Raw genomic sequence first — 26,389 nt, forward strand, 5'->3', positions numbered from 1 at the left:
AGTGGAAGACGAAATTGACAGCAATGGAACATCACCATGTACCCCTTGACAACCCCAGCTGGACGCAGACATTGATTTCCAATCCATTACTGGATTATGGACCTGTAGCCATGGCAACCCCAAAACGACCACATCATGCAGATTATGCAACACCAAAAAGCGAATATCCTCCTGATGTGCAGGAGCCATGCACATGGTCAATTGAGTCCAGTACTGAGGCTTATTCTTGGCCAAAGGCGTAGCATCAATTCCTCTCAATGGAATAGGATACTGCAAGGGCTCCAAGAAAAAACCACAGCGCCTGGCAAACTCCAAGTCCATCAAATTCAGGGCAGCGCCTGAATCCACAAATGCCATAACAGAATAGGACGACAAAGAGCAAATCAGAGTAACGGACAAAAGATATTTAGACTGTACCGTACCAATGGTGGCAAACCTAGCGAACCGCTTAGTGCGCTTAGGACAATCGGAGATAGCATGAGTGGAATCACCACAGTAAAAACACAGCCCATTCCAACGTCTGTGTTCTTGCCGTTCAGCTCTGGTCAAAGTCCTATCACATTGCATAGGCTCAGGCCTATGCTCAGAGAATACCGCCAAATGGTGCACAGCTTTGCGCTCACGCAAGCGCCGATCGATCTGAATGGCCAAGAACATAGACTCATTCAGACCAGCAGGCGTGGGAAATCCCACCATGACATCCTTAAGGGCTTCAGAAAGACCCTTTCTGAAAAATGCCGCCAGGGCACACTCATTCCACTGAGTAAGCACAGACCACTTTCTAAACTTCTGACAATATATCTCCGCTTCATCCTGACCCTGACACAAAGCCAGCAAGATTTTCTCTGCCTGATCCACTGAATTTGGTTCATCATAAAGCAATCCAAGCGCCAGAAAAAACGCATCTACATCACGCAATGCAGGATCTCCTGGCTCAAGGGAAAATGCCCAGTCTTGAGGGTCACCACGCAACAAAGAAATAATGATCTTTACTTGTTAAACGGGGTCACCAGAGGAGCGGTGTTTCAAAGCAAGAAACAGTTTACAATTATTTTTGAAATTCAGGAACTTAGATCTATCCCCGGAAAACAAATCAGGAATTGGAATTCTAGGCTCTAACATCGGATTCTGAACCACAAAATCTTGAATGTTTTGTACCCTTGCAGTGAGATGATCCACACAAGAAGACAGACCTTGAATGTCCATCTCTACACCTGTGTCCTGAACCACCCAGAGGTTAAGGGGAAAAGAAAGACAAAACACACTGCAGAGAAAAAAAAATGGTCTCAGAACTTCTCTTATCCCTCTATTGAGATGCATTAACACTTTGGGCCAGCTGTACTGTTATGGACCTGGAGGTTAGGAGCACCCGGAACGACCTGATGGTTAAACTATCACAGGACAAGCTCTGGGAAGTGGGAGCTCTGCTGACCGCACCCCCTAATCCTATCACACACACTAGAAATAGCCGTGGAGCATACCTAACTCTGCCTAGACGCCTCTTCACAGCCTAAGAGCTAAATAGCCCTAGAGATAGAAAATAAAGCCTACCTTGCCTCAGAGAAATTCCCCAAAGGAAAAAGCAGCCCCCCACATATATTGACTGTGAGTTAAGATGAAAGTCACAAAAACAGAAATGAAACAGGTTTCAGCAAAGGAGGCCAGACTTACTAAACAGACTGAGGATAGGAAAGGTATCTTTGCGGTCAGCACAAAAACTACAAAAAGACCACGCAGAGTGTGCAAAAAGACCCTCGCACTGACTCACGGTGCGGAGGTGCCACTCTGCATCCCAGAGCTTCCAGCTAGCAAGGCAAAATCATGATAGCAAGCTGGACAAGAAAACAATGAACAAATAATTAACTAGCAGGGACTTAGCTTCTGCTGGAGTAGACAGGTCACCAGAAAGATCCAAGAACGAACTGAACCAGTACAAGAACATTGACAGCTGGCATGGAGTAACGATCTGAGTGGAGTTAAATAGAGCAGCCAGCCAAAGAATAAACTAAGTCACCTGTGGAAGGAACCTCAGAACCAGCAGCCCCACTCACAGCCACCAGAGGGAGTCCATGGACAGAACTCGCCGAAGTACCATTCATGACCACAGGAGGGAGTTTGATAACAGAATTCACAACAGTACCCCCCCTTGAGGAGTGGTCACCGAACCCTCACCAGAGCCCCCAGGCCGATCAGGACGAGCTAAATGAAAGGCATGAACTAGATCGGCAGCATGAACATCAGAAGCAAAAACCCAGGAATTATCTTCCTGACCATAACCCTTCCACTTGACCAGGTACTGGAGTTTCCGTCTCGAAATACGAGAATCTAAAATCTTCTCCACCACATACTCCAACTCCCCCTCGACCAACACCGGGGCAGGAGGATCAACGGAGGGAACCATAGGCGCCACGTATCTCCGCAATAACGACCTATGGAACACATTATGGATGGCAAAAGAAGCTGGAAGGGCCAAACGAAATGACACAGGATTGAGAACTTCAGAAATCTTATACGGACCAATGAAACGAGGCTTAAACTTAGGAGAGGAAACCTTCATAGGAACATAACGAGACGACAACCAAACCAAATCCCCAACACGAAGTTGGGGACCAGCACAGCGCCGGCGGTTAGCGAAACGTTGAGCATTCTCCTGGGACAATGTCAAATTGTCCACCACATGAGTCCAAATCTGCTGCAACCTGTCCACCACAGAATCCACACCAGGACAGTCCGAAGGCTCAACCTGCCCTGAAGAGAAACGAGGATGGAAAAAGTTATAGTAACTCACAGGTATTGTCATACCCTGGCTACAGCTGGCTGATGGTGTAAAAAAAATCATCGCATTTCTGGACTATTTTTGCGTTTAATATATTTTCTTAAACACTATATTTGTACACTGAGTTACTCATATCTTTATGCCGTAGAAGGAAATACTCTTTAAAAATTCTTACAAAATAAAATTTTAAGAATCACTTTTCACCTGTTAATGGAAACAACAGCAACTGACTATTTGAGGAAAAACAAAACCGAATGCCAATGGAAAGACTTAAATAGGTAAGATTAAAGGTAAATTTAGAATCAATCATTCTTGATTGGTTGCTCAATGCGGTCTTTACACTGCAAAGAATGTAAACTGAAGGAAGAATGTAACAACAAACACAGTTTTGGGCGTAATTGGCAATTACACCTCACTTTCTGTGCAGCTGGGTATGATAGTGGTATGTGCACTCATCACTAACCTAGGGTAATTGTTTTGCATCCTATAACTGTTTTGTGTTTAAACATTCCAGAGAATGAGACTTTTGAGAATGAGAATGTTTCTGGAAACTGTCCCTGATTTTTTTCTTTCATTATCTTTTTATTATTGTTTTATACAGGAATTCAGTAGTGAAGAATATGTGAAAACAGAGCATGAGCCAACTCATGAAATAAATCATAATGCTGCCAAGATGAATTATGGCATAGTAAGATACAAATGTTATCAATGTCTACACTGTCATCAACAAAGGGCTGAAAGAGGGGCAAGTTTGCCAAAATCTTGTCATCTCCCATAATCATGAACATTATTTCGAGGAGTGTTGTTGACGCTTGTCTGTACATTGATGCATAACTAATGTGAAACTCCAAAATTTGAAATAAAGATAATTTCATTTAGAAATGCAAATTGGAATTAAAATTGTAAATACATTGAGGCAACCAGCCAAAATTGCAACAAAAAGTTCTTGGGAGGGAGGTCTTCTCAAAGAACATGAACAGTAAGAAAATCTGTCTCAGAAATTGTGGTCTGGGTAAGGAGATGGTCTTATAAAAGAGATGGTCTCACAGATAGGGTTATCACTGATAATGTACTGTAGTGATTATTTACTAGAATTTGAAGGTGTCAGGTTGTAAAGAAAATTAGCTTTTCAGAGATCTTCGAAGACAAGTATATGAGGTCCTTATTTCAAACACACAGTTAACAACATACAATGAAATATAAATAATGCTGGAAAATAATAAATTGTAAGTTTTGTTTAATTAAACTCTTGAATTATCACAGTGCATAATAATGAATTACCAATAAAAGATTATTGTGGGGTGTGTCAGGGTATTTTGAGGATGTACAGTATGCACCAACTAAGTCAGTGACTTGGTCCTTTCATTTCTTATTTAGGCACAGTGATATAACTACAAGTGCACCTGAGCCTGATACTGCATTTTGGAGGGATTGCACTGTGGAACAAAGTGTTAGGGTTGGCGAAATGCACCGAGTATATATATATGTATAAATAGGTGCGTTCGCAACTCGGGGTCAACCGTGCAGGAGAGGAACCTGCTGTTGGCAAATGGCAGCGCTATATGGCGGTATACACAAACTCTGGTAACTCCACAGAGTCACTAGAAATAAGATGCTGTGCCCTGTTAGCGTCACAGGGGAACACAGCTAACTGCTGAGCTGATGGCAGTCGGTGGTCACGCACCCAGAAAAGCACACAAACACTCCTCACCGGAGGTGCCGGTATTCTTGGGGCTTATTTCAGCCAGGTCCCTGAACACATACATGCAAACTCCTCACCGGAGGTGCCGGTATTCTAGGGGCTTATTTCAGCCAGGTCCCTGAATATACACATACAGGCGCGACCACAAATAACAAGCTCATGACATGAGTGATACTAGCGCATGGCCGTGTGCCCAGGCAAACCTTTTATAGCTGCAGCAGCTTCAGGACCTTCCTAGGGAACCAATGGAAGTTGCTACAGTACCTGAGCAACTTCAGGACCTTCCTAGAGGACCTACGATAGCTGTTGCAGTACCTGAGCATGTGACCTCTGACCTCCAATGAGAGGTCTTACCTTGGGCATGCTCAATGTGTGCAAAGCAGGACTTAGTCTCAGAAAAGCCTGCTCGCCGCTGACCAGTGCAGGCTACAACAGCAGAGCCTGGAAAAGCAGTAGTAACCCTTTGCACAGTCTAAGACTGAGTGAGACACTGGGACTGACGTCTCCGCTGAGCAGGCTCCACTGCGGCTGATGTGGAATGGGAGACCACAGCAGACGCGGCTCGAGAATCCCCCTGTGCAGCGGTGGGAACTCGACTTCTAACACAAAGCACAGCCACATTCTTGTGAACATATCTGTGAATATATAAGCCAAAAAGGGACAGTAGTGCTAGTAAGACAACCAATCACACATCAAAAACTTTTGCTTCGGACAGACCATTTCTTTTAGAAAGCCTGTAATTTTATCCAGAATGACATGGTCAGGAATTAAGGATCTGATGAAATTTTTAAAATGTGTCCAATTAAATTAAATTTTAAAAAATTTAATTAACAGTATTAGAGCCTTTGTTGCCATATACCGTATTATAAGACACACCGGACTATAAGACGCACCCCAAATTTTGAGGAAAAAAATAGGAAGAAAAAACTTTTTTTAAATAAAATGGTGCTTCTTATAATCCATGTGTCTTATTGCTTACCGGAGGTGGTGTCTGTGGTGAAGCGGGGTCCCAGGCAAGAGTGGAGCGTTACTGCAGGCCGCAGTCTGGGCTGAGGGGGTGTTCGAATGTGCGCCGCTGTGCGTCTTTGGTATTGCGGGGGCTTTGCTGGGGCTTTGCTGACATTTTGTGAAAGCCCAGAGCCCTCACACTTAAATGGTTTACTCTGCTGTGGACTCGGGGAAAATGGCTGCCGGCGCCAGTGCATGCGCAGATGGAGATCTCAGCACCAAGAACTCAGGAGATGAGATCTCAGTGCTGATATACAGCTCTGGCAAAAATGAAGAGACCACCACATCAAAACCTTGTCATGGGCAGCCCAATCTCCAGACCTGAACCCCTGAAATGTAATCAAGAGGATGATGGATAGTCACAAGCCATCAAACAAAGAAGAACTGCTTAAATTTTTACACCAGAAGCAGTGTGAAAGACTGGTAGAAAGCATGCCAAGACGCATGAAAGCTGTGATTAAAAATCATGGTTATTCCACAAAATATTGATTTCTGAACTCTTCCTGAGTTTAAACATTAGTATTGTTGTTTCTAAATGATTATGACCTTGTTTTCTTATTTGAGGTCTGAAAGCACTGTTTGTTTGTTTTTTATTTTGATCATATATATAAATATATATATGTGAATGTTAATTCTTGAGCAAAAATGTTGTCTCTTTTCATTGAGTCCCTCTATATGCAGTCTTCTATAAGAATGGTTTCTCCCAGGTGTTTATAGTATACTAGATGGCAGCCCGATTCTAAAGAATCGGGAGTCTAGAATCCATATATACTTTATTTATTCAAATGTAAGAATAATACAATTAATAAATAATAGTAAGAAAGTCAAAAAATGGCTGCACTCACCAGCTCTTGACAATTCTTGTTATTTAAGGTACAGTTACACAGGATCCATGAACATGCTTATGAGGGGAGGCAGTATATGGAGAAAACACCAAACAAAAGTTCAAAATTGGTGTGAAAATGTCACTGAACCACTTCACAACTAAATATATATAGTTTTGGTAAATGGTATTATCATTTTTTTGACGAAATTCGGCAGGAGCTTGAAGAGCAACGTCACTGGGCCCGCCTCCACGCAGTAGAAACTTGCTGTGAGGTAAAAATTCAAAAATCACACCAAAATGGCGGGCGGAGTGTGTCACAGTACGGCACATTTCTGATTGGTCGCTCGCAGCAGGCGGCAACCAATCAGACACTGGACACTGTTGACGTCACTTATCTCCGGACATTAGCTCCGGACATTAGCTCCGGACATTAGCTCCGGACATTAGCTCCGGACATTAGCTCCGGACAAAGCCACGGAAGTTGGCACAAATTGCAGGAAGTAGTATTCTAGGCAATTATATATTAGATAGCATAATACAAAACACATTACTCTTTGTATGCTGGTGGGTGTAATACAAAGGATCATATTCCTAAGAGACACCTGCTTTGATTCACACTTTCATACTGCGATCAGCAGTGCTGTGGTGGCCAAAGATGGCGACATGCTGGGAACTACAATTCCCATCTGCCCCTGAGCAGGATGTGATGGACAGTATGGCATCACAACTTCCTGACATGTGCAATGTGTTCCTAGGAACGCTGAATACTGACTTTTTGCTTTTTTTAAATTTTTTTTATTGGAGTGCTGCCTTCATTCTTTTGGACTATCGCATGAGGTTTGGTACATAACTGGAAGGATTTTTTGCACCCTTTACTTTCTTTTGGTGCTGCTTTTTGTTTTCTTTATCTATATGTAGATATATATATGTATATATATATATATATATATATATGTATATATATATATATATATATATACATATATATATTATAAAATTGAATGTTTCATTGTTGCATCTAAAAAATAATAATCACTTGTTTTTTAGACTAAAGAGAAGAACCACAACATTTCATTTTCCCCCATTGAACATGTACAATATGTCACATTTGTGTGTAAAAATATCTCAAAAAGGATTGCTGGCCCAAGATGTTTTTCCACCATATAACCATCCCTAATTATATACACATTTAGCTTGTTCCAGCACTAAACATGCACATTCAGCATCAGTGACTTTGACCTCCAAGTTATCTATGTAGGCAGCAAGTCTGAGCAGCTGCCAAACCCCTTTGTAGAGGGTACTAAATACACACAGGAAAAATCTATCTTGTCTGATTTTTTTCCACTACGAAAAATAATACTGTTACAGGGTATAAAGGATGCTGTTTTTAGATGTTTAAGAGAATTAAGATTTTAAGATATACCGATTTCTGAAATTGAAGTTAATATAGTATTTAGTAAAAATTGTAATCTGTTTTTATAGGTTGGACGAAAGGAAGACAAAAGGGGCAATCATCCAGGGCCCTTGACTTTCTATGGACCTTTATTACCTAGCTCCCCTGAGTCCTTTTTACACTCTCTGAGCAGAATTAATTTAAAGGGAATCTGTCAGTGGGCTCAACCCTCCTAATCTGTCTATATGAGCATGTTGGTCACAGGAAACTGAATGAAATGATACATTGATATCTGCAATCTGATGTCTTATTCCAGAGAACTTTCTTATATGTAAATGCCCCTTGTTAAAAATAATCTCTGGGGGCAGATTCTCATGCTTGTCCAACCCAAAGTCCTGAACAGCTCATTTACATATAAGAAAAACATAGTTTTCTGCGTAATAAGGCTTCAAATTACAGAGATCAAAGTATCATTTAATTCAGATTTTTTATAATGACAGAGAGCATTACCAGTGAAATATGTAACTATCACAGAACAGTAGAACTGAACTTTGTTTCATAACCAACACGTTAGCACCTGCAGCTTTTGCAGCTCTGCTGTAGTGCAACAATATTGCAACCTTGTCTGCCTGTGAGATGAAGGCTGAAGCTGAGGGGAGCCTGCAGTGAGATCAGGAGAGTAGAGAGTGGCTATGACAAGTCAGACTGGTAATAACCCCTTCATGTAAAATAAGCTCTGAAGAGAGATTCTCATGCAGATTAATGTCCACTCCATTGAGTAGGACACCCTTTTACAAATAAGAAAAATGTGAATTTCTCTGGAATAAGACATTAGATAGCAGATATTAAGCAATCATTTCATTAAGCTTGTTATGATCTACATGCCCAAAAAGACAACTTAGGAGTGTTGATCCTACTGATAGATTCCCTTTAAAACCATTAGTAGCATATATTTAATTAAAAAAAAAATTCAAAATGTATCAGAAAAAAGGTGTTTACTTTGCTAATACTTTGCAATACTTTTTACTGAAGGGTAGATTCAATGATCAGTGCACACTGCTGACCAGAAACAGCAATAGACAACACAAAATATTTCTTTTGAATAAGAGATCAGACTTTTTAAAATTCAGTAGTGTGTTTTCTCTTATAGCCTACACCATGAGATGATGTGGGGCCCATACACTTTATATTTTCAGATAATGTTGACATCTGCAGGATCTGTCAATCATCATCCAATCTTTATGTCCAGTTAAAGGGAACCTCTCACCCCGTTTTTTCAGATTGAGATAAAAATACTGTTAAATAGGGCCTGCACTGTGCGTTACAATAGTGTATGTAGTGTACCCTGATTCCCCACCTATGCTGCAAAATACATTACCAAAGTCGCCGTTTTCGCCTGTCAATCAGGCTGGTCAGGTCGGGTGGGCGTGGTCACAGCGCTGTTTCTTCCTCAGCTTTACGTTGGTGGCGTAGTGGTGTGCTCATGTCGCAGTGACAAATCCACTGCGCGCACGTGAAGAAGCAGCGCGCGATCTGCGCTATTACCCCCTGTCATCGGTGGGGGCGGCCATCTTCTTGGGGCCGCGCGTGAGCAGATGGAGTGCTCTGCTGCACGGGGCTTCAGGAAAATGGCCGCGGGATGCCGCGCGTGCGCAGAAGAGATCGCGGCGGCCATTTTCCCAAAGCCGAGTTTGCATCTCGGCTTTGGGAAAATGGCCGCCGCGATCTCTTCTGCGCATGCGCGGCATCCCGTGGCCATTTTCCTGAAGCCCCGTGCAGCAGAGTACTCCATCTGCGCACGCGCGGCCCCAGGAAGATGGCCGCCCCCACCGATGACAGGGGGTAATAGCGCAGATCGCGCGCTGCTTCTTCACGTGCGCACAGTGGATTCGTCACTGCGACATGCGCACACCACTACGCCACCAACGTAAAGCTGAGGAAGAAACAGCGCTGTGACCACGCCCACCCGACCTGACCAGCCTGATTGACAGGCGAAAACGGCGACTTTGGTAATGTATTTTGCAGCATAGGTGGGGAATCAGGGTACACTACATACGCTATTGTAACGCACAGCGCAGGCCCTATTTAACAGTATTTTTATCTCAATCTGAAAAAACTGGGTGACAGGTTCCCTTTAATATATTTCTCTGTACTTGCCATGTCTACTTTAAAGTCTCTGAGACTCCTGAAAAAAGGAGAGCTCTCCAAGCCTTAGTAAATAGTTGGTAGATCCCTCAAGCTGTACCCAAGTTTCCTTAAAAAAAAACACAGAAAGTAGCAATCCCAGGAGGTTTCTTCTACCATAAAGTATTGAATAGGTGAGAAATGAGATATGGAGGAGGTGTGGCTGATCTTCTCATAGACTCAGGCCTGCAAAAGTTGACTTCTATGAAATTCTCAAATTGTTTGCAAAGGGCCTCTACGATCATCAGTCTGGTTCTGCTTTTTGAAACTTCAGTAGGGGATAATTAATATTTTGTTATATATTTTATGTCACATAGCATTAAAGAGTTTGTCCAAGATATTTTTTATCCATATGGTTGCATCTGTAGAAGATAACAAACTCAACTATTCTCACCCTCCACAGATCCAGCAATGCCTCTTTGCTGCAGTTCCAGTTTTGTTAAAAGCCTACAGTGATAACGTTACAACTGCAGTGCATGTGATGACTGCAAGCAACCACTGGCTCAGCTGCTCATAGTGTCTATATCAGCAGAGCCACTGAGCACAGTGATTGGATGCAGCAGTCATGTGTGCTGTAGTCATGATATCACAGTTGTAGCCTGTCAAAAATGACTAAGGCATCAGGTAGCTTAGAGATAGTGCTAAATCTCAAGAAGGAAAGTATAACTGAATTTGCTATTTTCTATAACTGCAATCCTATGGATATTTTCTTTTATTCTGGAAAACTCCTTTAAAAAATATTACATACAACTCATGAAATATTCCATTCAATGCATTTAAATTATTGGGAGATTTAAATCACTTACGGTGAGGTATAGGGGGAAGTATATCTGGTGTCCTGAAGGTCTTTATTGTTGCTGGCCCTTCACCACTGGTTGTTAGCACTTGAACTTCCAGTCGGTAAAGCATTGAAGGTCTAAGATTGTGGACAGTAAGAACATAATGGTCCTGTATGAAGAAATCAACATATTTAAGTCTTCTGACTCCTCCAAATGGCTTATTACAGGGTTGCAAAACAGTTAATCTACATATTAAAGTACTTACTACTGGCAATATTTGGGACTGTGAAATGATGCTGTTTGGTAAGCTGTTTTGCCGACTTTCTGTTGTGACTTCTGCCCATGTAACTTGGAATCCTGTCATAGGTTGATGAAGATTTAATTTTGACAATTTCCATGAAAAATGGCCAGTGATGTTACCCTCATGCACATTAAAAGAAGCAGACAAGTTTTCGGGTTTTGCCAATACTTTAGCGACAACTTGTCCTGTAAGGAACAAAAACATTTCACAACTTTCAAATGATTCATATTTCTATGGTTCTCACAAGAAATAGAAAGCCCGACACACATGAGAAATAGAAAAAAAGTAATAGCTTTTTTGTTAAGTTTATGGTGCTTAAATGATTTTTTCTAAAAAAAACATAAACTGAACAAAGGATTGGAATAACCCAGTAACATTGTATTATTGCATTTTTATGTGGCTTCTCTGACCTACTTCACATGCAGCTGAAATAAATTCAATATGCTAATTCTAAGAGAAATAGAGGTACTTAATAAATAACGTATATGCAGACTGAGTTTGTTTCAGTCTGGCATGAATACATAAATATCTGCTGATGGAGTTTATAGTCTCTACTGAATATAAAACAGGTAGTGCACATATCTTTAAAAATCATATGACTGCCAGAAAACTACATTTCAGCTTCAGTAATAAACCATACAATGGTCATGAATTCTGTCAAGCTGTATTCAGCTTTATATTTATTTTATCAGGTGAAGACAAAAATCTTATACAGGAAACCTTTGTATATTTAGGTCAGTTGTATTATTTGTAAACCAATCTGCAAATGCACTAAAAGGGAGTTGAGACTTACTAATAATAGTGCATACAGGAAAGATATATATCTTGGTACCGTGTTAGCCAGTAGATAGAAAACTTGCCCCTCAGACTGAGGGGTCATAACAACAGAGACCCTAATCAGAGGACAATAAAACATTCCTTATCTAAGAACTGGTCCAATATTTATGGACATTTATCACTCATGGTAATTCTGCTTCATGTCACCTGTCTTATCCATGGTTTTCCCCCTTTTTTTTTTCTATACTATGTTGTGCATAAATATGTGATTCTTCTGAATTTGTTTTAGTCTTTGCCTGATGAAGGGACCTGTGTAGTCTCGAAAGCTTGCAATTTGTTACCACCTTTTCAGTTAGCCATTAAAAGGTATCAACCACTGAGGACTCTCAATTCTAAATATAATAATAGTGCAATACTATATTACCCCAGAGGTGGAACTACAAGAATATTAAGCGCATAGTCCCAGATCCATTAAAACTTGCGTTTCATAAGTCAGCCTTAACTAGAAATGAACAAATTTGCTGGGGTTCCCTCTTATTTGGCAAGCTATAGTACTTGCCGAATAGGCTGCAGTGGGAACCCGGCTTCCTGGATCGCACCAACCGATCAGCTGATCGGCGCCGCAGCTTCATGTGTCGTGGCTGTGTCACAGTCACGACACATGCATGGAGAGCCTGTTTGTTGGGCTCCCCAATGCAAGTGTCCACACAAAGTCTGTTTTCACCGTCCTGACCAGGCCAAATTGTACGATTCTGACGAGTATCGCTTTATGAGGTAATAACTCTGGAAAGTGTTAATGGATCTCTCTGACTCAGACAGTTTTTTCGTGATATATTGCTCTTCATGTTTGTGGTAAAATTCATTTGACATGACTTGCACTTATTTATAACTTGCAATTTTCAAACTTATAATTTTTATGCTCTTAAACCAGAGAGTTATGTCACACAGGTAGTTTTAAATAAAATTTCCCACATGTCCAATTTTTGAAACATAATTTCTTTTTGTTTGGAAGTTAGAAGGGTTAAAAATTGACCAGCAATTTGTCATTTTTCCAACAAAATTTACAAAACTATTTTGTTAGGGACCACATCTCATTTGAAGTGACTTTGAGGGGCCTATATGACAGAAAATACAAAAAAGTGACACCATGCTAAATACTGCAGTCTTAAATGTGCTCAAAATCTATTAACATTTCAGGTGCTTAATAGGAATTTTTGCAATGTGGGAGGAAAAAATAAACATTTAACTTTTTTCACAACAATTTTATTTTAAACCCAAATTTCTTTATTTTTACAAGGGTAACAGGAAAAATAGATCCCAACATTTATTGTGCATATTTTCCTAAGCATGCTGATAACTCATAAGTGGGGATACAGTACTGTTTGGGTGCATGGCAAGGCTTGGAAGGAAAGGGAAGATGTCATGTTTGGAGAGCCCCTGATGTGCCTAAAAGGTGGAAACCTCCCACAAGTGACTCCATTTGGAAATTAGACCCTTGAAAGAACTTAATAAGATTTGTGGTGAGCACTTTAACCCCTTTATGACCTTGGGATTTTTTGTTTTTCTGTGTTCGTTTTTCGCTCCCCTCCTTCCCAGAGCCATAGCTTTTTTATTTTTCCGTCAATTTGGCCATGTGAGGGCTTATTTTTTGCAGGACGAGTTGTACTTTTGAAAGTCATCATTGGTTTTAGCATGTCGTGTACTAGAAAACGGGAAAAAAATTCCAAGTGCGGTGAAATTGCAAAAAAAGTGCAATCCCACACTTGTTTTTTGTTTGGCTTTTTTGCTAGGTTCACTAAATGCTAAAATTGACCTGACATTATGATTCTCCAGGTCAGTACGAGTTCATAGACCCCAAACATGACTAGGTTATGTTTTACCTAAGTGGTGAAAAAAAATTCCAAACTTTGCTAAAAAAAAAAAAAAAAAAAAAAATGCGCCATTTTCCGATACTCGTAGCGTCTCCATTTTTCGTGATCTGGGGTCGGTTGAGGGCTTATTTTTTGCGTGTCGAGATGATGTTTTTAATGATAGCATTTTGGTGCAGATACTTTTTTTGATCGCCCGTTATTGCATTTTAATGCAATGTCGCGGCGACCAAAAAAACGTAATTCTGGCGTTTCGAATTGTTTTCCCGCTACACTGTTTAGCGATCAGGTTAATGCTTTTTTTTAGTTGATAGATCGGGCGATTCTGAGCGCGGCGATGCCAAATATGCGTAGATTTTATATTTTTTTATTGATTTATTTTAATTGGGGCGAAAGGGGGGTGATTTAAACTTTTATATTTTTTTTATTTTTTTAACATTTTTTTCAACTTTTTTTTTTTACTTTTGCCATGCTTCAATAGCCTCCATGGGAGGCTAGAAGCAGGCACAACGCGATCGGCTCTGCTACATAGCAGCGATCTGCTGATCACTGCTATGTAGCAGAAATGGAGGTGTGCTGTGAGCGCCGACCACAGGGTGGCACTCACAGCCACCGGCGATCAGTAACCATAGAGGTCTCAAGGACCTCTATGGTTACAATGGAGACGCATCGCTGACCCCCGATCATGTGACGGGGGTCGGCGATGACGTCATTTCCGGCCGCCCGGCTGGAAGCGGTAGTTAAATGCCGCTGTCTGCGTTTGACAGCGGCATTTAACTAGTTAATAGGTGCGGGCAGATCGCGATTCTGCCCACGCCTATTACGGGCACATGTCAGCTGTTCAAAACAGCTGACATGTCCCGGCTTTGATGCGGGCTCACCGCGGAGCCCTGCATCAAAGCAGGGGATCTGACCTCGGACGTACTATCCTGTCCGAGGTCAGAAAGGGGTTAAATCACTAGGAGTTTCACAGAAATTTATAACATTGAGTCATGAAGTAAAAAAATTGCATTTTGTTCACAAAAACGTTTTTTAGCCCCAATTTTTTTATTTTTACAGGGAAATTAAAATGAACCACAAAACTTGTTGTGCAATTGGTCCTGAGCATGCTGATTTCCTATATGTAGGGGATATTACTATTGGGTGTAAGGCAGCGCTAGGAACGGAAGAAGCACCGTTTGATTTTTTTAATGCAAAATTGGCTAGCATCATTAGTGGACACCATGTTAAGTTTGGAGAGACCTTGATGTGCCTAAACAGTGTAAACCCCCCACAAGTGACCCTACTTTAGAAATTAGACCCCTTAAGAAATGCATCTAGATGTGTCTTGAGCACCTTGTACTCCCAGATGCTTCACAGACATTTATAAATTTAGACCCGTGAAAATTAAAAATCACATTTTCAACCAAAAATGTTGGTTTAGCCCTATTTTTTTTATTTTTACAAGGGTAACAGGAGAAAATGGCACACAATGGTTGTGTGTAATTTTGAGGCAGAGAGCAAAGCTTAGAAGAAAAGCGCTATAGTTGAAATTGAGATTTTGCTGAAATGGTTTGAGGGTGCCATGTCACATTGGCAGAGTTGCTAAGGTGCTGGAACAGCAGAAATCCCCTATGTCTGACCTCATTTAACAAGCTACACCCCCCAATGAAATCATCTAGGGGTGCAGTGATCATATTGACACCACATGTGCCTCATCGAATTTTATACCATTGGACAGCAAAGGAAGAATACACTATATTACTAACGCTAAAATATTGCTTTAGCCAAAAGTTTTTAATCTTTCTAAGGACTAATTGGAAAAAATTGACTCCACTTTGTTGTAAAATTTTTTCCTGAGAACGCCAATAGCCTACATGTAACTGGGAAATACTTTTGAGGCACAGTACAAAGCTCAGTAGACAAAGAGCGCTATATTATAGTGCAGATTTTAATCTGTTATGGTTTGTGGGTGCCATGACCCACTGAGAGAGCCCCTGAGGTGCCAGAACAGCAGAACCCCTCATAAGTGACTCCTTTTAAGAAACCACACCTCTCAATGAATTCATCTAGGGGGGGGGCATTGCTCACATTGACACCACAGAAATGTCACAGAACTTTTTACCATTGAGCAGTGAAGAAACAAATACATTTTTACCACCCAAATTTTTTACCACCAAAATTTTGTTTCAACCCCAGATTTGACATTTTCTCATGGGAACATGGTAAAAAATGGCACCAAAATGTGTCTCACAATTTCTGCTGAATGTGGAAACACCCTATATGTGGCTGTACAATGCTACGTAGTCATACGGAGGGATGAATTGTTATTTGCCTCTTGAAGCACAAAACAACCCAGTATTATGTTAGTTGTGAGACAAAGCACCAATGTTGGTGCCATAAGTCACAAACAACCACTCCAAAAAGTAATATGAACAGGAGAATACAGAGTATAATAGTTAAAACAGTACATTTTTGTAAATGAACCAACTAATCATGTTAAAAAATGTAAAAAAGACAGACAAGCATGCAAAACAGACAAGAGTACATGTGCTATTAAGCATATCCCCAAGTACTATGAATACATGTAACCAATAACGAAAAAGTGTACTGCTTAGAGGGAAGCACTTTGCCAGTGTATAGGGAAATCATTATTTAACTGATCAATGAGCCATCCAATTATTGGAATTGGCTCATGCTTATCAGAAACACCCCAGCATCATGTATGATAAAGTGTCTCATGCTAAAAAATGGCCTGATAAACATGCCAGTGGGAATAAAACATCTTACTCCAACGTGGAAAAGGACTCAGGTTGTGAATAACTGAAATAAATAATCCCCAACTGCCTCTTGGAGCTCAGATTCTCATATACAGAGCTCAGAATTCCTTATACAGAACCCCTAAGTGCTGGAAGAGCAGATTTCCCCCTTAAATGACTATTTTGGAAATTATACCCCTTTTGGAATTTATCTACAGGTGTAGTGATTATTTTGTCTTCATAGGTGTTTTCTAGAAACAAGCAGCAGTGGATGCTACTGAGTAAAAACTTGCAAACTGCCGTTGTAGTCCCCAGTTCGTTGTAGTCCTCAGTATGTTGTAGTGGCCAGTACATTGTACTTATCAGTACATGGTAGTGACCAATACACAGTAGAGACACGCACCTGTAAATTAGCTGGGGGTCTCATAGCTACAGAAATGCCAAACATGTGGACCCTATATGTGGTTTTGACACACTGGGGCTCAGCTCAGAAGGGAGGGATTTGAGAGTGCAGAATTTGCTGAATTTCTTTTGGGGGGTGAGGAGCAATTTTGCTTTTCCAGAGCTTTTGTGCTACTTGTAACGTGGAAGCCCCCTATATTTATATTTTTTTGTGGATTGATATGAAGATTTTGTTGGAAACATTTTACATAATGTTTGGGACCACATTTATCTTGCTCTTTTTGCTGAGCACTTATATATCAGGGTTTCCATCTAATTCTCCTAGTGACATGATTCAGATGAAACCCCAAAAGGGATTCATTCTCCGATAGCATTTTATGCACGGCTAGAAGACAGACACTGCCGGATTACATGTCAGATGGTGTCCACAGTGCCATCTGCCCCATTATAAGAAAATGTACGTTGTGGGTTCCATTTGAATCATGTATTTCAGAGATTTACACGGAAACCCCCATGTATTAGCTCAGCGCAGAGTACAGGATAAATGTGACCTGAGTTTTACTGAGATCTTTGGGAAACAGAATGAACAGCAGGTGGAGAATTGATTTTATTTATTTTTTACACCATTCCTCATGTGCTATAACTAGTGTTGAGCGATACCGTCCGATACTTGAAAGTATCGGTATCGGATAGTATCGGCCGATACCCGAAAAGTATCGGATATCGCCGATACCGATATCCGATACCAATACAAGTCAATGGGACACCAAGTATCGGAAGGTATTCTGATGGTTCCCAGGGTCTGAAGGAGAGGAAACTCTCCTACAGGCCCTAATATCAATATTAATGTGTAAAATAAAGAATTAAAATAAAAAATATTGATATATTCACCTCTCCGGCGGCCCCTGGACATCACGCGGGTAACCGGCAGGCTTCTTTGTTTAAAATGAGCGCGTTTAGGACCTGAGGAATGACGTCGCGGCTTCTGATTGGTCGCATGCCGCCCATGTGACCGCGACGCGACCAATCAGAAGTCGCGGCGTCATTCCTCAGGTCCTTAATTCCTAGAATGAGGAGTTTAGTGCCTGAGAATGACGTCGCGGCTTCTGATTGGTCGCGTCGCGGTCACATGGGCGGCACGCGACCAATCAGAAGCCGCAACGTCATTCCTCAGGTCCTAAACGCGCTCATTCTAGGAATTTAGGGCCTGAGGAATGACGTCGCGGCTTCTGATTGGTCGCGTCGCGGTCACATGGGCGGCACGCGACCAATCAGAAGCCGCATTGTCATTCCTCAGGTCCTAAACGCGCTCATTTTAAACAAAGAAGCCTGCCGGTTACCCGCGTGATGTCCAGGGGCCGCCGGAGAGGTGAATATATCAATATTTTTTATTTTAATTCTTTATTTTACACCTCACTATGGATCCGATACCGATACCCGATACCACAAAAGTATCGGATCTCGGTATCGGAATTCCGATACCGCAAGTATCGGCCGATACCCGATACTTGCGGTATCGGAATGCTCAACACTAGCTATAACTGATTAGATGACTTTTATTCTTTGTGTAGATATGAATACAGCGATACCAGATTTATATTGAGTATTTCCATATTCCCATATTTTAAGAGCTATAAGGTATTTCTATGCTTTGCAGCTGTCAGTACTGCACTGACACAAGCTAGCTAAATCATGCACTGTGCATTATCAAACTAACTTGCTAGAGCCATGATGACATTTGGTAACCATGGCATCGATCGGGCCCTCACGATGATGTTGCAGGGGTGCCTAATAGAGGGCAGAGGGGGCTTCATTGCTCTGCCTGCCTTCTAAGTGCCGAGATCAATATCAATCACAGCATTTAGAGGGTTAAACTGCTGGGAGCGATGCTGCACCACTCATGGCAGTGAGTGCAGGGTGTCAGCTGTCAGAAGCAGTGAACACCTGGTGGCGATTGCATGCACAGCTCTTGTGCAGTCAAAATCACCTGAAAATACATACCAACCTGGACCTATGGATACGTCCAAGGTCGTGAAACAGTTAACGATGGGTATGCAGGACTAAGATTCACTTAATTGGTTAAAAGTAACGTACACCTCTATGTGCCTCACCAGAAATTTTACTAGAGTCAGAGACATAAGACAAAGATTCATAAAAACTTTTAATGAATTTGTCGAGTAAGTGTTGCCATGCCCAGTGCCACCTCAGCTCCTCCTCCTGTCCATTTTAGCACAGCTGGCCAAAAATGACATGAAAATGGCAAGTCACAAAATGTTGCACAAACTTGTGTTGCACAAAAATTTTGCTTGGCTTCCAGATGAATTTCTTTTTTTGCTTTCTTTTCTTCGTCATTTTCTTCCAAGAGCCATAACTTTTATTTTCTGTCATTATAGCCGGCCATATGATTCTCCAGGTCAGTATGAATGCGCAGATACCAAACTTATAGTTTTTGTTTCATTTAAGTGTAAAAAATAAAAAAATTACGTTGTTTACCAATCTGATTAATTTATTTAGTATTTTGTTAGATCGGACATTTTTTATGGCAGCGATGCCAAATATTTGTATTTTTTTAATTCCTTTATATTCAATAGGGCAAAAAAGGGGGTGATTGGAACTTTTTTTATTCTTTTCATATTTTTAAAAACCTTTTTTTGAGTATGCTGATGTCGGACTCCCTCGCTCCGTTGCTGAGCCCACATATTTTCCAGCACATGTCAGCTGTTTTGAACAGCGGATATGTACCTCTAACAGCCACTGGTGGAATCGCGATCCACATGTGGCTGTTAACTAGTAAAATGTCACTGTTAATCTCCGAAAGCGGCATTTAGCATGCGCTTTTGGCAAGTACACTGGAAATCCCGCCCATCTGTGACCCGGTCACGTGATCACGGGTCACCCATGAGTTGGCATGACAACCAGAGATCTTCAGCATTCCTCTATGTCTGTCACTGCTGGATTGCTATGAGCACTGCCTGGTGCTTGGCGCTTATAGCAAGTGAGAAATTCTGCTACATACAAGTGATCTGACCATCGCCTGTACATAGCAGAGGCAATCGGATTATTGCAGCTTCAAGTCTCCCATAAAGACTATTGAAGCATGCCAAAATTTAAAAAAAGTTTTAAAAAAAATAAAAAAATAAAAAATAAAATAAAAAAACTCAAACATACCCATATTTTGTATTGCCACATTCAGAAATGCCAGATCTATCAATATAAAAAAAGAATTAACCCAATTGCTAGATGGCGTAATGAGAAAAAAAGTCAAAATGCCAAAATAACGTTTTTTTGGTCGCCGCAACATTCCATTAAAATGCAATAACGGGCGATCAAAAGATCATATCTGCACCAAAATGTTATCATTAAAAGCATCAGTTCGTCACTCAAAAAATAAGTCCTCACCCAACCCGAGATAATGAAAAATGGAGACGCTACAGGTATCGAAAAATGCCACAATTTGATTTATTTATTTATTTTAAACAAGCTTTGGAATTATTTTTTCACCACTTAAATAAAAAGGAATTTATACACGTTTGGTATCTATGAACTCATAATGAACTGAAAAATCATAGTGGCAAGTCAGTTTAAGCATTTAGTAAAAAACAAAACAAAAAACAACTGTGGGCTTTCGTTTTTTTTGCAATCTCACCGCACTTGGAATTTGTTTCCCGTTTTCCAGTACATGATATGTTAAAACCAATGAAGTTGTTCAAAAGTACAACTCATCCCGCAAAAACTAAGCCCTCACACGGCCAAAAAATAAAAAAGTCATGGCTCTGGAAAGAAGGGGAGCAAAAAATGAAAATGCAAAACCAAAAATATTTCTGGTCGTTAAGGAGATAATAGTCCCTGTACAGTCTCATTGCTTGTGTTATACATAGCAGAGTTGATGCATTGCTATGCATAGCAGAAATAATGATCCCCTATTAATGTAGGCGTTCAAGGGATTGTCGTAATGAAAGGCATGAGGGTCATCAACAGACTCTGGCTATCATGGCAACCCATTGGCCCCTCATTACCCACGTTACAGGCAAACCGATGGGAGCGTGGAAAGACAAGCAAACCTGTCGATGCGTGTTAATGCCGCTGTCAGAGACTGACAGTGGGATTTAACAAGTGAACAGCCATGGGCTGCGCTCCACTCCACTTGCAGCTGTTAGAGATATATGATGGCTGATTAAATCAGCCATCATATGCTGTAAAAGATGTGAGCTCAGTGTGTAAACCCACATCAAAGGCAGGGGCATGATATATAACTTAAATATATGTCATAAGCTATGATGGGGTTAAAAGGTTGATAATAAAGATGAAATAGTCTACTATGCCTCTGAATATGTATTGAGCCAAAGGGAAAGGTAAGAGTGAATTTCTCAGTGCTATAACATAGCAACACTAGCAAAAGGAAACATTTTCACTAAATTCACTTTTGTTTGATGTGGTTGTCTCATCAGCACAAAACCTGTCCATAAGCCTTTTTCCGGACATATTCATATAATTAAGTACCGCACCCCAGATCCTTCTCTCTAAGCCAAAGCCACAAAGCAAGAGCAGCTCCCAATCCAGAGGACATGGTCTATTCATCGGCCATAACACATGGAAACATTTAAATTTCACTGATAATAACATCTGATCTCCAAGAGCCATGCCCACTCTGATCAGTTGATTACCACAGCTGCTGTTTTTAATGGAGAGCTTGTCTTGATGAGACAATTTCTCTAGCATAAGGCACACTGCTGAGTTGTAATAGTAGAAATTCATAATCATTTTTTAAGTAGAATTCCAAATGCCTGTGTAAACTTAGCTCTAGGTTTTCAGTACATTAAACATTTACATACACAAATTGACTGCACTCCAGATTATCTTGGCACCCTCTAGGGCTTTTTACCATATGTCATTACCTTGTCGATGTGTAGGAGGGGCATGTTTATATAGAACTCACAGAGTAATCTGTATTTCATAGCGAAACTGGATCATAAAACAATATTTTGTTCCATTTCTTTGTCTCCAGTATTTGTTCTGTGTAGTTTTTTTAAAAGCAAATAATGTTCTTCAAATGCATTTCGAAAATGAGTTAACTCCTCTTGAGTAAGGGCAGATTTGCCAACAATGAAAGCCTTTACCAATATCTGGCAGGACTTCACAAACATTTTACTGAATTACAGTAAACTTCAATACTAAATCTCTGTAAAAGCAACGGGAGTATGAAAGACTGCTAACTGAACTTCAACACCTCACTACGCACAAAGAAAGACTCTATTTGTTTGAGCTTTTAAGGTTTTTCGACATCAATTGGAAATGATTTGCAATTAAAGTAACTTGGTTGAACCAAAATGAAAAATCTCTACCTTGACAAGTTTATGTTCCCTTATGATAAAAGAGAATCTATTCCAACAAAATAAAAGCTGGATAAGTTTATTTTGTATTACAAAAATCTTGTTCGGACACCACCAGATGTTTTCTTCTTTTAATCTTAAATTAGAGGGATTAAATAGAATCAGGAAATATAAATATTTCAAATGCTTTCTCTACTTAACTTTCAGTCCTGATAGCAATTGAAAGTATATAAAAATTACAATTAATAATCATCCTTATAGTGCTTCATTGTTTTTGTTTTCTGGAGTTTGCTTTTCTAAGAATAAAACATTTATTATTATTGTTAACCTTTATTATATTTCAATAAATAAAAAAAAATTAGTAAAATAACCCTCACAGTGATTTTATAACGTTCATATATTAGTTTTAATATATCCAGTAGTCTATTTTTATATGTTTATTGATTAAATCAGGATTTTTGGAAAATAAATACCATCATTACGATCCATAAAAATGGAAAGAATATCTATATTTTTTTACCACGGCCAAAGCCTGGAAAAAAACAGGTTTGGTTATCTTTAGTGTGTGAGATGACTTTTTAGTGTGTGTGCCATCATCTTCAAGCAGATTCTGCCCAGAATCCTCCTGAAAAAGTATCACAAATGTGACCCATAAAATGAGCATAATGCACAGCAATTTAAAAAATGACATTGCTGTGCACAAGTTCCATCTTATCTTGTGTCTTTGAACCACTTCAGGGTTCGTAAAGGCTAAGGACCTGTGCACATGTTGAGTATTTAATGAGTTTTTTACCTCAATATTTTTAAGCAAAGCCAGGAGTGGGTGAAACATGCAGAAGTGGTGAAGTGTTTCTGTTATCCTTTTCCTCTGAATGCTCCACTCTTGGTTTTAGCTTACAAATACTGAGGTAAAAAACTCACCAAATACTCAACATGTGCACGTGGCATAAAGAGATTAAAAGAAGTGGCATAAATGAAATTATAGTGACATACTTGAAAGTATAGATAGAAAGACTCCAGAAGTTGGGCCACCAAAAGAACAATGGGCAAAAATGCTGGCAAAGCTGCTAAAGGAAAATGACTGATGGACTTTCCTGAATTGTATTTACCTGTAAATAGTCGACAGGTGATTATTAGTGATGAGTGAACGTGCTCGGATAACGTCTCATTTGAGCATGCTTAGGTGTTATCCGAGTACCTGTGAATACTCTTGCTTTACTTTCGAGTCCCTGTAGCTGCATGATTTGTGGCTGTAAGACAGCATCAACACATGTGGGGATTACAACAGGCATCCCCACATGTGTTGAGGCTAACAGCCGCAAGTCATGCAGCTACAGGGACTCATAGATAATATATGAGCATTCCGATATACTCGTATAAGACCCGAGCATGCTCGGATAAGACGCTATTGGAGCACGTTTGTTTATCACTGATGATTATATATCCTTAGAAGATGCCCACTTTGAACATGGGGTTCTTATTGCTTGGCAACTCAATATTCCTTTGAACACCAAGTACATCTTATTATTTTCCCAACAACTCTGTTAAGTAAAAGCTAAATTCTTGGTAATATGAGAGTGCCTCAATCACATAATTGATTTAGATAAAACTCTGAATTAAGCTAAAAAAGTAGCAAAAATTTTCCAATGAAAAACCCCCCAAATATACACTTATTTGTTCTCCAGAATCAACCAAACTATGTCTTACCTCCTTCAGTTGGACAGCTAATGTGTTTGTGGTTTTTGCCTTTCAGCGTTGAACAGGGAGGAGTTGTGAAGAATATGCTTTCAGCCTTTAAATGACCCTTAGATCTGGCTGGCTGTACTGTGACTTTGTATTTGCAAGAAAATAATAGCCCTGGTAAGATAATGTGATGATCCTAGGGGGAGAAATAAATATACTCTATAATCACAAAACAACAGGAAGAATGGACAATAGAAAGCAAGCACTTGTACTGATATTATTTCCATTTATGGTATCAATACACTGAAGATTGGATTCATTATTGTATTATGTTACATATCTAGATTGCTTTTCTCCATTACTGCAATCATTGTTTAACAATTCCCAAAAAAACAAATGTTGTTCTTAAAAATAGCGATTAAAGGAAATATGTCAGTAGGATCAACCCTTCTAAGCTGTCTGTATGGACATGTAGGTCATAGGAAGCTGAATAAAGTGATACCTTGGTATATGTGATCTAATCTCTTTTTCTATCCAAGTTTTTCTTATATGTAAATGAGCTCTTCAGGACTATGGATCTGATGCTGATCTACTCTGTGAAAGGAGAACTGCAAATTTACTTGTTGTGTTTGCAATGAGATAAGGTTACCCTCTGCTGTGCTGTGAAGTTACAATCAGTCACAGCTCTGCAGCAAAGCTGCTAGCACTATGACAGGACAAAGACCCCTGCAAATGTGTGTAATAAGTTAAGATTCACTTCTGTTGTACTGTGCTAGTTCAGATTTCACTGCAGATTATGAGAGCAGACTGTCAGTTATTACATGTCTCACACTGGTAATGTTCTCTTTTATTTCTAATAATCTGTGGCGACAGATTCTCATGCAGATCTTTGGCAGCCCATAGATCTTAACAGTTCATTTACATATAAGAAAAATGTAGATTTCTCTGGAATAAGACATCAGATCACAGATATCAAGGTATCATTTAATTCAGCTTCCTATGACCTATATGCCCTTATAGGTAAACTAGAAAGATTTTTTAAACTTATTTTTAACTCCTGAAACACATGATCTGGTTTTTAAGACCTAAAGACAAAGTGACTTTTTTTTATTCCTACATTTTAAATGCCCTGTTTTACTTATACACTGAAGTATGAGGCCTTGTTTTTTTCACCTTTTATTAATTGTCTATGGTAGAGAACAGGAAAAAACAGTACCAGCATTGTAAATAAAGTTTAATGAGGGATTATTTTTTTAAGAGATATGTTCATCAAGAGATGAATTCATAAAGCCAGAAATGCAGCAAATTTTTGAATAAAGCATAGTTTCAGAAATACGTTTTGCAACTTTTACAATTTTGGAAAAGTAGGTGGCCCCTTGTGGAAAAAGGTCTGGTTTTGCCTGAAAAATAGCTTGCATAATAGTATAAGCATACTTCCGTCCACAGGCAGCTTGAAGATTTATGCCTCTCTGTGAATTTGGTGCATTTTGTTGCTTCTGATCCTATAACAAAACTGGCATGTAAAACACCAGCTTGATGAATTATTTATTCATTTAATGGGTCTATTATACTGTAAATGTGGGGGTATAGTGTATTATTATTATTATTATTTATTATTACAGCGCCATTTATTTCATGGCGCTTTACATGTGAGGAGGGGTATACATAATAAAAACAAGTACAATAATCTTGAACAATACAAGTCACAACTGGTACAGAAGGAGAGTTGACCCTGTCTATCTACAGGGGGTGGGTGAAGATACAATAGGTGAGGGTAGAGCTGGTCGTGCAGCGGTTTGGTCAATCGGTGGTTACTGCAGGTTGTAGGCGTATTGATTCTTCTTCCCTTTTTGGGTGAGTTACATGAGCAGGAGACAAAAATATAGTCATCTTTCGGTATCTTCTCCATGCAGGATAAATAATTTATTCAATTTTATAGTAAGGGCTGTTTAAAGTAAGGTGCTAAATCATATACAGTGGGGCAAAAAAGTATTTAGTCAGTCAGCAATAGTGCAAGTTCCACCACTTAAAAAGATGAGAGGTGTCTGTAATTTACATCATAGGTAGACCTCAACTATGGGAGACAAACTGAGAAAAAAAAATCCAGAAAATCACATTGTCTGTTTTTTTCACATTTTATTTGGTCAGAAACAAACAATCAAGATTTCTGGCTCTCACAGACCTGTAACTTCTTCTTCAAGAGTCTCCTCTTTCCTCCACTCATTACCTGTAGTAATGGCACCTGTTTAAACTTGTTATCAGTATAAAAAGACACCTGTGCACACCCTCAAACAGTCTGACTCCAAACTCCACTATGGTGAAGACCAAAGAGCTGTCAAAGGACACCAGAAACAAAATTGTAGCCCTGCACCAGGCTGGGAAGACTGAATCTGCAATAGCCAACCAGCTTGGAGTGAAGAAATCAACAGTGGGAGCAATAATTAGAAAATGGAAGACATACAAGACCACTGATAATCTCCCTCAATCTGGGGTTCCACGCAAAATCCCACCCCGTGGGGTCAGAACGATCACAAGAACGGTGAGCAAAAATCCCAGAACCACGCGGGGGGACCTAGTGAATGAACTGCAGAGAGCTGGGACCAATGTAACAAGGCCTACCAT

General features: G+C 40.0%; 1 protein-coding gene across 1 annotated transcript in view; it reads right to left on the reverse strand.

Moving 5' to 3' along the window:
* Positions 1-26,389, reverse strand: part of ANOS1 (anosmin 1) — a 358,629-nt gene that overhangs the window by 11,812 nt on the left and 320,428 nt on the right. The window contains exons 11-13 of the mRNA XM_069761580.1: positions 23,792-23,963; positions 10,934-11,154; positions 10,696-10,837 (exon numbers count right to left, since the gene is read on the reverse strand). Coding sequence (XP_069617681.1) covers positions 10,696-10,837; positions 10,934-11,154; positions 23,792-23,963 — 535 coding nt within the window. The remainder of the gene's footprint in view (positions 1-10,695; positions 10,838-10,933; positions 11,155-23,791; positions 23,964-26,389) is intronic.

Source organism: Ranitomeya imitator, chromosome 3 (genome assembly GCF_032444005.1).
Source record: "Ranitomeya imitator isolate aRanImi1 chromosome 3, aRanImi1.pri, whole genome shotgun sequence".
Lineage (NCBI taxonomy): Eukaryota > Metazoa > Chordata > Amphibia > Anura > Dendrobatidae > Ranitomeya > Ranitomeya imitator.